The sequence below is a fragment of the Dasypus novemcinctus genome, chromosome X, assembly GCF_030445035.2.
Source record: "Dasypus novemcinctus isolate mDasNov1 chromosome X, mDasNov1.1.hap2, whole genome shotgun sequence".
NCBI lineage: Eukaryota > Metazoa > Chordata > Mammalia > Cingulata > Dasypodidae > Dasypus > Dasypus novemcinctus.
The window spans coordinates 87,623,391-87,637,046 of record NC_080704.1 but is presented as its reverse complement, the minus strand read 5'-3'; the positions used below and the strand labels follow the sequence as shown (position 1 = coordinate 87,637,046).

The following is a 13,656-nucleotide window of genomic DNA, read 5'->3' as shown; positions in this document are numbered from 1 at the left end:
GCCCACTGGATGGAACGTGGGAGAGTATGGGCTACGATGTGGACCACTGACCATGAGGTGCAGCGATGCCCAGAGATATACTTACCAAATGCAATGGATATGTCATGATGATGGGAGAGAGTGTTGCTGGGAGTGGTGGGGTGGGGGTGGTGGGGTTGAATGGGACCTCATATTTTTTTAATGTAATATTTTTACAAAATGAATAAAAAAATTAAAAGATAAAAAAAAACTTTTCTGAAGACAAAATTAAAAAAAAAGGATGTAGACACTGAGGAAGAAATGAAATAAATTGCCTTGCCACTATACATACAGGGCCACACCTATTGCAGTGATGAAAGGCAAAATGTCAAAAACAAAGCTTTTTCATTTTTCCATTTTTGATACCCCAATTTACTTTTAACTTTTCTAAATTAGTGTGTTTTCTATATCTAACCTTTAAACCCATCACTATATTCCATTTTACTATTAATGGAACCTGGCAATATATTGGGCTTCCTTTTTGAAGAAGTTTTGGACCACAGAGAGGTTAAACTATGGCAGGGAAGGAACACTGATGTGGGGTGTTCTTGATGGTAAGCACATGGTTGGGAGGGAGTTCTCCAGGGCATGTATACAGGGTACATAAAAATGTTTGGATATTTTCATAGTAGTTAGTTAAAAATGACAACTGAGGGAGTGCTGAGTTGCTAGCTAGGGGAGCTCTAGCACATTCTACAATGGAACAGGAACAGTCCCCCATCTGTAATGGCAAAGATCAATAAAGAAGGATGGCCCAATAATGAGTCCTTTATACTGATGTGTATGCTTATGAGCCTATGTGCCTGAAATATGAAACAGGCCTAGAGCTGCAGGGTGCCTAAGCATTACCTCCTCAGGGCCTCCGTGTTGCTCAAATGTGACCAGTCTCAAAGCCAAACTCAGCACGTAAACGCATTACTTTCCCCCCAGCAGGGGACATGACTCCCTGGGATGAGCTTCCCTGGCACTGAAGGATTACTACCAAGCTCCAGCTGATGATGTAACTAGAAAAAGACCTTGAATAAAAGGGTCAACTCAGACCAGCAGAATATCTCAGCCTACATGTAATATCAGGTGTCAAAAACTGCTTTTGACCTTGAATAAAAGGGGGAAATGGAAAGAACAAATGAGTTTGTATGGCTGTGAGTCTCCAAAAAAGTCAGGAGGTCATTAGAGGGGTTGTGCTTACGCATGTCTCAGTAAGGTCCCAAAGACAGCCGAAGTAGAAACAACCCCAGGTACTGGAGACCCACAGGTTCTATGGTCATGGCAGACGGCTCTGGAGTTCAGTGCCATGTAGTTGGTCCTACTTTGGAGTTTGTGTTCCTGAGTGTGATGGCATTGGACTCAGATGTGACCTTTCTACACATGCCTCTTCTGTCACTTTTACTGGACCTGTGGTTGGCGCTGGGGTTGGTGTATACTCAAGAGACCTGAATCTCTGGACTGTCCATGTGACAACCAGGCCCTGAGCCTCAGCAGACTTGCAATTCCTACCCTCTGGTTTATTGGACTTACCCCAGCCAGCTAACAGAAAGGTGAAAACGGTCAACCATTACACCAGGAAGCCATGAGTGCCTATAACTGCAAGCAGGAGAATTGCATCCATCACCCATGTGGAATATAAGACCCCTCTCGATAAAGAGGTGGAGTGGACATAACCATCCCAGAGTCCACCGGATGAACAGGGTATGGATTAGAGTGAACTTACTGATACTCTACTATGGAACTATTGTGATTTGTAATGGAAGAAATTGTAGCATTGATGAGGGCAAAGTGGCCATGGTAGCTACTGAGGGTAGGGAGAGGGAAGATGAGATATGATGTGGGGGCATTTTCAGGACTTGGATTTGTCCAGGGTGGTACTGCAGGGACAGATGCTGGACACTGTATGTCCTGCCATGTCCCACTGGGTGGACTAGGGGAGAGTGTAAACTACAATGTAAACCATTATCCATGTGGTGCAGCAGTGCTCCAAATGTATTCACCAAATGCAATGAATGTGCCATGATGATGAAAGAAGTTGTTGACATGGGAGGAGTGGGGTTGGGGGGTGAGGAGTATATGGGGACCTCTTATATTTTTCGAATGTAACATTTAAAAAATAATAAAGGGAGAAAAAAAGTGTATTAGCGAATACAAAGGAAAGGTGAGGATATTTATATTCCTTTAATTGTGTCTCATTCTCACTAAATGATATGACACTAGGAATGGAATCTGAAAGAAAGTAGATTTCTTCTTTCCAACCCTTACAGAATATGTGATGGGCCACCAACACTGCCCCATATTACAGTAATAGTTGGACAAAAAACCTGAAAACACAACCACGGTAGTTTAGAAATGTTGGCAGAGGGGATGAATGATTGAACAAAAGAGACACTGACAAAATGATTTTTTACAACACTATAATTATAAAGTTGAAGGCATATCCTTGGCAGAAATATAAATTACATGCTTATGGAAAACCAAACTACTGAATATCTTAACTACAAAAGATAAATAGTGCACATTGTCCACTGTGTTTTTGGTACCAAACAATGTTTAACTATGTTTAGTTGAGCATTTGCTTAATTAGTAGCATAAGGTTAAGACACCTGGTTTGGGCTACAAAAAGCATGTATAATCAATGCCATTAAAGATGCTCTTTTAATTGAAGAACTCACGGTTTGTATTTTATCTGGTTACTCACACCTAAATGAGGGATTGCAGAAAATTAGTGTAAAAATAGGTAATAATTTGGTGTGAGTCTATATTTTCATATTCAGTAAAATAATAATTTTTAAGTAGAGAAAAGTAAAAAATAAAATATCCAAAGGAAGTGATTCCAGAAATGTTTTTATTCTTATTATAATAACCACTAACTAGATGCCTCACCCAAAGAAAATAAGAAAGTAAAATAAATTTTATAAAAAAATCAATTTAAAGCATGATCAAAGAGTAATGGAAAAAGTTTCTAACAACATCCATTCTTGATGTTAAACTGTTTACAGAAAATACATACACACCTAAATATTTGGAAATGTCATGTCCACAGTGCTATATTAACCATTCTGTACATCAGAAGAATATTTTTAAAAAAATTAAAGCACAATATAAAATTTTGTTCACAAGGCAACAGATTTTACATTCTAAAATGCTGATACTAACCATGGGAAAAAAAAATTTCTACCTTCACAACTGACAACCATACTTCTTTAGACTACTCTACAACACAAAATACTCTAGTTGTGTTTCAAAAGGCATCTTTGGATATTTAAGGTAAAAGGTGCCCCATAGTTTAGTCTGAATCAGCTTTGGATATCAAAGTTATCTTCAGACTGAGGGCATGTTTGCTGAGTCATACGTAAGAGTGATAAAGGAAAAATAGAACAACAGATAAAGTACTTCAACTCATCAAATATTCAATTCTAATATAAATACATTCGCCTTCTGTATGGTAATAAATGTGCTTGTACATGTGTATATGTACATATTTGTATGTGAATAAACACACATACACACATTTATAAAATTTGTTCTCAAGAGTGACTAGTTTACTAGTAAGCTATTCTCTGAAAATAATGTTTTTGATTCCTTCCATATATCCCCTATCTCTCCTGTGAATATAGTTTCTCTCTGGAGCTAATGGGAGTTCAGAATAACAAAAGAGACTTGTGGTAGAGAACTCAAATTTGGCTACAGATATTTAAAGTGGGACTTTTCCTAAGTAGCATGTTTTCTGTTATAGCGAGAGCTGAAATTATATCCTTGACTATTCCCAGACTGTAGGCTACTACTACCACTGCCCTATAATATGCATGTACTAGTAGTACTAGTAGTACTAGTAGTACTAGTAGTAACTGGCCATGTTCAACAGCTTCACAAAAAAAGATGCTTCTTTTTTCAATTTGGCTCTGGAGTGAGAAAAATCTAATATACTAGATGTTTCTTTTAGAAGAAACAAGTTGTAGTGATGGGCCACTGGAATTAAAATAAGAAACAAATATTAAAACACAAACTACAAGCATGGAAGATGGCACAGGCATTAGTCTGAAAACAAGCCTAAACATATAAACTCATTCATATTTAATTAAAATGGGTTTATCTTTCTAGACTAATAGTACCTTCATCAAAAATTCTCAGTTGTTTCTTTAAGATAGGCAAGATAAAAATTAGAGCTTTTCCAAATCTGAAAAGGTAGCATGGAATAATGTGATAAACTCTTTACGCGTGTGTATAAAAGGGTTAGAGAGAAAGTGGGAAGATGAAGAAACTCACCCCTACTCCTACGACATCATTTTACATTCTGCCCTATAAAAACAATTTTTGTATTTATTACTGACCTCAAGGGGAGGATATAACTAACATTTATTAAGTACAAATTCTATGTGCCAGGTATTTGTGCTAAAAGCTCTACATATGGCAATGAGAACATAATGTTAGGAATTCACTTATCTTCACTATACGGTCTGCATATGAAATTTATTCTGCAATTAACAAAGAACTTTAAATAATGATGTAAGTACCAGAGTTCTAATGAGTTTATTAACTCCCAAGCACTCCCAGAGGAAATTCTGAATCCATATTGATGAGGAAATGAGCTCCTAAATTTGTCACAGTAATTAGCAGGTGCAAATGTTTTAAACTAGAGCAAAATATAGATTTGGATAAAAGGTATCATAACCTAGGGAAATTCTAATTTCTGTATTATAATTTATTATTTTTTTTAAAAGCAGCTTTGGGTAATAGCATTCTTTTCAATACATTTTGACATTATCTTAAATGCTAAAAGATAAATTAAAATCTATTAAATTATATATACTAGCTAAGAGCGTCTACTATGTACAAAAACAAAGTTAATGAATCCAGGTAATTTTATATGACCTGTATGTGTTAAAGATGGTAATGTTAGTGTTAACCTTTGAAAAAATCAATTGTGGAAGAGACTCAAAATCTTTTTAAGTTCTGAATTGAGTGTGGTAGAAAGACTACACTAAGAAAAACTTTTTTAGAGCTAAACTCAGCAGAAGTGAATTGAAAGTTCACACAGAGCTGGAAAGGTTGCAGGAAGAATTTAATATATTTTTCACAACAATGGAAACGTAGAAGGCAGGCAACACTACGAACCCTTAAGGTTTGTTGAAGTACAGGATAAGAAAAAAAATAAGATATTGAAAACGTTATCAGTTATTTTTATCAGTGAAAACTACCTTAGCCTGACTCATGTGAAAGGAAAAAGATAAAACATACTGGAGCATCTAAGAAAGCAAATGCAAGGACAAAGCTGCAGGGGGAATGAGGCGGAAAGAAAGCCTGAAATAAATAAGGCACATCTATTTTCAGTTTCTATTGGTTCCCTTCTAAAACTAGTTGCTTTATATGGTGCTTTAAAAGTTACTGCTCCCAATCTGGCAAGGATAAAGATTAAAGAATCCTCTTAAAGGTAATGCACTCAAATTTTCTAAATTTTAATTATATTCTTCCGGGGTCTTTCTGTCTGTCTGTCAAATAAAAAATATGATTATCACTTTAGTAACAATTTGGCAATCTTTATAGTTGTGCTGTAAATCTCACTGCTCTACTTTATCTGTTGCTAATGAAAACAAAAAATATATAGGTAATTCATTTTAAACAAAGATAAGTTCAGTCGATGTCCTGAAAAAGATATTTTGCCATAAGACAAATGTAACTCAAATAGAATCCCTGAAATCCTTTCACAATATTCTGAAAAGCTAATATAACTTCATGAATTCTGTCACGGCATAACAAATTAAGCTAATAGTACTCTTTGTAGCCTTTTATAATGTGGTGTCATCATCTTCCCTGAAGGCTTCCACCAGGAGTGAGTGCTTGTCAGGTTCACTGGTAACAACGCTGTTGAGGGAACGTTTATCCGACAGTAATGAGTTTATAGAGGCTCTACTGTAATTAACAATACGGTCCAGCAAACCTAGTTGAGGAGAACTTCTTGAGGTGTCATCTATTCCGACATGAACGCTGATTTCTGAAGAACTCTTCTGTCCTGTCTGACTCCAGGAACGCAGTTCATAATTCTCATAAATTGGTTTCCTGTAACTGGACACATTGAAAAGTGCATTAATTTGAAATAACCAAACGTGAACTAGATGCTTGTTAAATCAGTAGGACCCCAGAGACAGCCAAAGTAGATACAGGCCTAGGTACTGGTTCTCCTGAGGGCTACAGAGACCCACAGGTTCCATGGTCATGGCAGATGGCTCTGCAATTCAGTGCCATGTCAGTTGGCCCAAGTTTGGAATGTGTGTTCCTGAGTGTGATGGAGTTGGACTCAGATGTGACCTTTCTACACATGCCTCTTCTGTCACTTTTACTGAACCTGTGGTTGGTGCTAGGGTTGGTGTATACTCAGGAGACTTGAGTCTCTGGACTGTCCATGTGCCAGCTGGGCCCTGAGCCTCAGCAGAATTGCAACTCCTACCCTGTGGTTCATTGAACTTACCCAGGTCAGCTAACAGGGAGGGAAGATAGTCAACCACCACACCAGGGAACCAAGAGTGCCTACAACTGCAAGCAGGAGAAATGCATCCATCATCCGTGTGGAATCTAAGCCCCCTGATATAGAGGTGGAGTGGACATCACCATCCTGGTCCACAGAATGGAGGAATAAAATATGAATTAGAGTGGACTTACTGACTTTCTACTACGGAACTATTGTGACTAGTAATAGAAGAAACTGTAGCATTGATGTGGAGAAAGTGGCCACGGTAGTTCCTGAGGGCAGGGAGAGGAAATAAGAGATATGATGTGGGGGCATTTTTGGGATTTGGAGTTGTCCTAAATGATATGGCAGGCACAGATGCTGGACATTATATATCCTACCATAACCAATTGAATGTTCTGGAGGAGAGTGTAAACTACAATGTAAACCATTATCCATGTGGTGCAGCAGTGCTCCAAAATGTATTTACCGGGAAGTGGACTTGGCCCAACGGATAGGGCACCTGTCTAACATGGGAGGTCCACAGCTCAAACCCAGGGCCTCCTTGACCCATTTGGAGCTGGTCCACTTACAGTGCTGACATGCACAAGGAGTGCCGTGCCATGCAGGGGTGTCCCCTGCATAGGAGAGACCCACATGCAATGAGTGCACCCCGTAAGAAGAGACGCCCAGTGCAAAAGAAAGTTCAGCCTGCCCAGGTGTGGCAACACACACACGGAGAGCTGATGCAGCAAGATGATGCAACAAGAATAGACGTAGATTCCTGGTGCCGCTGACTACAACACAACAATAGAAGCAGACACAGAAGAACACACAGCGAATGGACACAGAGAACAGACAACTGGGGTGGGGGGGAAGGGGAGAGAAATAAATAAATAAATCTTAAAAAAAAACCCACAACAAAACAAAATGTATTTACCAAATGCAATAAATGTGCCATAATGATCAAAGAGGTTGTTGATGTGGGAGTAGTGGGGTGAGGGGGGGTGGGGAGTATATGGGAGCCTCTTTATTTTTTTTTCAATGTAACATTTAAAAAAAAAGAACTATATTAATTTTGGGGAAAAAAAATGAAAGGAATTTGCCTGATATGAAATATACTAGGAAAGTATTTTAAAATTCATTGTGTGGAGTCACATAATCAGAGAAATCCTACTTTTCAGAGCCAATATAGTAGATTTTACCCCACTCAGTGCTTGTGGTTGCTATGCATAAAGTACAGAAGACTTAATATTTATTTTTAAGAAAGGTATGGACTTACCACTGATTGATATAAGAATAAAACCTACTAAGTGATTGATAAAAGGAATATAAAATACAAACTTGAGGAAGCCATCATACTTACAGTTTAAGAAAGAGAGAAGAAAGTACTACTGAAACAGATGAAGCAGCCATTGCAGCAGATCCCATCCAAGGCTGCAAAACCAAACCAATGGGCATAAAAACTCCTAGGAAACAAGTTTGGATTAGTTAAAGCATACAGTGCTAAACAGATTACCAATGAGTTTCTTACAGGCATATACAAATCACTTCCTTTTTTATTTCTTCAGCATTTTATCCCCTTGTTGATAGAGATTTATATTGCTTGCAATTTTTTCACTAGAGTGTTACTGTGAACACTGTTGTACATGTCTCTATATGTATGAGAATTTCTCTAGGTTATATATCTAGGGGTGTAACTGTTAGGTCAAAAGATGGATACAACTCAGCTAACATGGAGTTGAAGAAGGTCAACCACCACACCATGGAGCCTAGAGTGTCTACAACTGAAAGCAGGAGGAGTGCATCCAGTATCCATGTGGAATCTAAGCCCCCACTTGACATAGATGTGCAATGGACACAACCAATCCAATGTCCACAGAGAAAATGTGGAATGGGTGTGGGAAGGGTAGCCATGGTGGCTGCTGGGTTTGGGGAATGGGAGGAAGAGATGAGATGTGGAGGCGTTTTCGGGACGTGGAGTTGTCCTGGGTGGTGCTTCATGGACAATTACAGGACATTGTAGACCCCCCCCAGGGCCCACTGGATGGAACGGGGGAGAGTGTGGGCTATGATGTGGACCATTGACTACGGGGTGCAGTGATGTTCAGAGATGTACTTACTGGGTGCAATGGATGTCTCACGATGATGGGCGAGAGTGTTGCTGTGGGGGGAGTGGGGGTGGGGGCGGTGGGGTTGATTGGGACCTCGTATTTTTTGAATGTAATTCGTAAAAATAAATAATTTTAATTAAAAAAAAAAGATGGATACATCTTAGACTTTAGGTAGACATTTTCTGAATGGCTTGCCAAAATGGCTGTACTAGTTCAGCCTACCCATAGTGTATGAGAGTTCATGTTCTACAAATTCATTAACACTTGGTCTAAACAGACATTTTAATTTTTGCTAACATCATGGAGATGAAATAGCCTTATTGTTCTTTCATATTTTTATGTGGCTATCTGTATTTTTTACTTTTTCCATGGTGCTTTTGTATTACTGTACAACTGTTTTTAAAAATCACTGGCTCCATGAATGAATGTCACTGGACTTCCTTCATTCTTTTCCTCTTTGTTCTCTCAGTACTTGTGTGTCCTCGTTGATAAATAGCTTTCTAATTATTCTCATGTCAATTTACGTCTTTCTATGTTAGCTCTAAGACCACAAAGAACAAAAAAAGGGATAACTATTTATATAACGTCATTACTAATTCCTACAAAGCTCCTGGGTACAGGAGATTCTCAGGTATGTATTAAAAAAATTCTAATTTGCTTTTTTGGGGTCTTATTTCTTCTTTTAATCTCTCGCTCTTCTGCTCTGCTAAGTGTAAAAAACAACCTGTTGGCTATAATAGGATGTGAAGTGAAAAGCAGAAACTTTTCTATATGCTTTAATTATAACTATGTACAAGATAAAAATGATGCACAGTATAAAATGAAGGAAATATACTGAAAAGCCAACAGTGGCTGTTTACGGGTAGTGAGGTTAATTGCAAATTTGTTCTGTTTAAAATAAATGAGGGAGGCGGGGCAAGATGGCGTCTGAGTGAGTGCACCTTATAATCTCTCCTGCAAAGAAGCGGCTGAGTAGGGTTGGAAACCTGCTGGACCGGGCTGTTTTTGGGTGTTTGCAGGGCAGGAGGTGTCTAGATGTCGATTTAGTGGGACAGTGACAAAGAAGATTCTTGTAAAAGGTAGAACTTTGGGTCTCTTTCACGGAGATGGGGGCTGCGTGCAGGATGTTTCCCCCTGGGGCTGGCGGACCGGTGGTGGCGATTCCTGGAGACTTTGCTGCGCTGGGGAGTTCCCAAGCCCTGAGCAGGCTATTCGGGGGCTTGCAGGGTGGGAGGTGTCTGGAAGTCGATTTGATGAGACAATGACAGAGGATATTCTTGCGAGATGTGGAATTTGTGGTTTCTGACATGGAGATCAGAGCTTCCGGCTAGAGCCCCTCCCCCTAGGACTGGCAGCCCAGCTGCAGCCATGCCTGAATTGTTTGTAGTACAGTGGTGCCCCCAGCAGGCTGTTTTGGGGGCTTGCAGGGCGGGAGGTGTCCTGAAGTCGATTTGGTGAGACAGTGACAGAAGAGACTCTTGTGAGTGGTGGAATTTTGGGTTTCTGACACAGAGATCAGAGTTTGTGGGCGTGACCCCTCTACCTAGGGCTGGCTCCCAGCTGCGGGGATCCCTGAAGGCTGTGTTGTATTGTGGTGCTCCCAGGCTCCCTGTTAACTGGATGCGTGGCTCCCGGGTCTGTGTCCCATAAAGCCTGGTGGCCCATACTCCAGAGACTAACACCTCTTGAGTCCGCAATATCACAGACTTCCCATCCCTGAATCCACCATGCCCTGAGGTCCACCTGAGGTCCTTGATTGTCCTAGCCCTTGGTGTTTGTGTGTTTTTTTCCTTTTTCTCTTTTTTCTTTTTTTTATTGTCTTGGTTGCTAATATTGCATTATCTCCTGGTCTTTTCTCCCATTGTATCCCCCAAGGTCTTTTTCATTTATTTAGAGGTTTTTTTCCTTTCTTCTTTTCTTTTTCTTCCTTGTTTTCCTCCCTTTTCTTTGCCCACACCCCTTTTTCTCTTCTCTTCTTTTCTTATTTTATTTTATTTATACAATAGGTGCTGCAGGGAGCGCCTCACATTTGCTGTGTTTCCTCATCCTCCATTTCCTCCTTTCTCTGTGAATTGACTTTGGCCACCTACACAATCCCCATAACCCCACATCTTGCCATCCTCCATCATCTCCTCTCTCTCTTACATTCCATCTCCCTTTCTTTGGTCCCGAAATTGTCTAACTTTTATTTTCTAATACCTTTGTTCTCTTTTCTGTCTTTTATCCACTCTTGATATTATTGTCTTTCTTTTTTATTTCCCTTGCTCATGAAAACACTGCCTTTTTAATTCATACTATATTCCTCCCCATATTCAGTTGACTATCTCATTATAGGTACTCTACTTACTGGTATAACTCTACACAACTTACATGAGTCGAATATCCATTCTCCCATATCTCATATTGTTGCTCTGTTAACATTTATTACCAATACTACTTTATATATTTTCTTTGCTTACACAATTTCCTATCCCTGACCCTAATATTTTCCTTCAAAGTGAACTTAGCCAGCAACAAGAAAACAGAGTAAGAAGAACAAAGTGACAAAGAGAAGACATAACACTTACACACAAACAACAACTAATTAATCCCCAAGACTAGACAAAGAAGCTAAGGAACTGATTATACCCAACAAGATAAAATGATGACCAGACAGCAACAAAAAACTACAAACCAAACCAATAATCAGGAAAACATGGCGGAATCCAATGAACAAATGAAAAACCAGGAAGGGGAGCAGAACATCAGACAAGTAATTAAAAATCTCAAAACATATATTAGAGGCCAACTTAATGAAGTACAGGAAGAGTTCAACAATATGAAGAATACACTTGGAGAGGAAATTGCAGACATACGCAAAAAAATAACAGATATGATGGGAATGAACATCATAGTTCAAGAAATCAAATATACACTCTCAGCAAGTAGCAGCGGATTAGAAGGGGCAGAGGAGAGAATTAGCGACTTGGAAGACAGTATATCAGAAATCAAAAAGTTAGTAGAGTTGATTGATAAAAAGATAGAAAAAATCGAGATAGGACTTAGGGACCTGAATGACAATGCAAAATGCACAAACATATGTATTATAGGCATCCCAGAAGAGAAGAGAAGGGAAAGGGGACAGAAGGGGTGTTGCAGGAAATAATGACTGAAAACTTCCCAAATCTACTGAGAGATGGATGTACATGTCCAGGAAGCACAACGCACCCGATACATCATAAAACCCAACAGGCCCACCCCAAGACATATACTTGTCAAATATTCCAATGCTCAAGACAAAGACAAAACTCTAAAAGCAGCAAGAGAAAAGAAAACCATCACAATACAAGGGAGGCTCCATAAGATTAAGTGCTGATTTCCCATCTGAAACCATGGAGAAAAGAAGGCAGTGGTATGATATAGCCCAGGTACTAAAAGAAAAAAGTTTACAACCAAGAATACTCTACACAACTAAACTAGCTTTCAAAAATAATGGAGAGTTCAAAATATTCACAGAAAAATAGAAATTGAAACAATATACCAACAAGAAACCTCCCCTTCAAGAAATACTAAAGGGAGTTCTGCAGGAAGAAAGGAAAAAACAGGAGATGCAGAGTTGGAGGAGAGTGTAAGAGCAACAAAAAAGACAAAAACAGAAGAAAAAGACAAACAAAATATGACAAACACAAGTCCAATCAAAATATGGCTAACATAAATAATTCCTTGAAAGTATTTAACACTGAATGTCAATGGATTAAACTCACCTATCAAAAGATTCAGACTGGGACATTAGATAAGGAAATATGACCCATCTATATGCTGTCTACAAGAAACACATTTACACACAGAGATTCATAGAGGCTGAAACTGAATGGTTGGAAAAAAAACTTACGAGCAAACAATAACCAAAAAAAGGCAGGAGTAGCTATATTAATATCAGACAAAGTGGACTTTAAATGAGAAACAATTGTGAGAGACAAAGAAGGATACTACATATTAGTGAAAAGGACAATCTCTCAAGAAGAATGAACAATCATAAATATTTACGCTCTTAACAAGGGCGCCTCCAAATACGTGAGGCAAACATTGGAAAAACTAAGTGAAAGAATAGATGCTTCCACAATTATAGTGGGAGATTTTAATACAGAACTATCAACTTTGGACAGAACGTCTCAAAACAGGATCATTAAAGAAAGAAAATATTTGAACACTATATTAGAGGAGCTGGATCTAATAGACATATACAGATCATTACACCTGAATACAGCAGGATATATTTTTCTCAAGTACACATGGATCATTCTCCAAGATAGACAATATACTAGGCCACAAAGAAAGGCTCAATGAATTCAGAAAGATCGAAATCGCACAAAATAATATTTCTGACCACAGTGGAGTGAAGCTGGAAATCTGCAAGGGCCAGAGGCCCAGATTTCACACCATGATGTGGAAATTAAACAGCACACTCTTAGAAAAACAGTGGGTCAAAGAAGAAATTTCAAAAGAAATTAATAACTACCTTGAAACTAATGTTAATGATAACACAACATACCAAAACTTATGGGATGCAGCAAACATAGTACTGAGAGGGAAATTTATAGCCATAAATTCATACATCAAAAAAGAAGAGCAAAAATTGAAGACCTAACTGCACATTTGGAGGAATTAGAAAAAAAAACAACAAAGTAATCCAACAGGAAGAAGAAGGAAGGAAATAACAAAGATAAGAGCAGAACTAAATGAAATAGAAAATAAGAAAGCACTTGAAAAGATAAACGAGACCAAGAGCTGGTTTTTTGAGAAGATCAATAAAATTGACACACCTTTAGTGAGAGTAACAAAGAAAAAAAGAGAGAAGATGCAAATACAAAAAATAAAAAATGAGAAAGGAGATATCACCACTGACCCCACAGAAATAAAGACTATAATAAGAGGATACTTTGAAAAACTATATTCCAACAAAAATGACAATTCAGAGGAAATGGACAAATTCCTAGAAACACATAAGCAGCCTACATTGACAAAAGAAGAAACTGAAGATCTCAACAAACCAATCACAAGTAAAGAGATAGAATCAGTCATTAAAAACCTCCCAACTAAGAAGAGCCC

General features: G+C 38.5%; 1 protein-coding gene across 2 annotated transcripts in view; it reads right to left on the bottom strand.

The window, feature by feature from the left end:
• Nucleotides 1-2,836: 2,836 nt before the first annotated feature.
• Nucleotides 2,837-13,656, bottom strand: part of ATP7A (ATPase copper transporting alpha) — a 307,559-nt gene continuing 296,739 nt past the window's right edge. For both annotated transcript variants that reach the window (XM_058291681.2, XM_058291680.1), the window contains 2 exons: nt 7,821-7,923; nt 2,837-6,072 (listed from right to left, as the gene is read on the bottom strand). In XM_058291681.2, the coding sequence (XP_058147664.1) occupies nt 5,796-6,072; nt 7,821-7,923 (380 nt within the window). In that variant the 3' untranslated portion in view covers nt 2,837-5,795. The remainder of the gene's footprint in view (nt 6,073-7,820; nt 7,924-13,656) is intronic.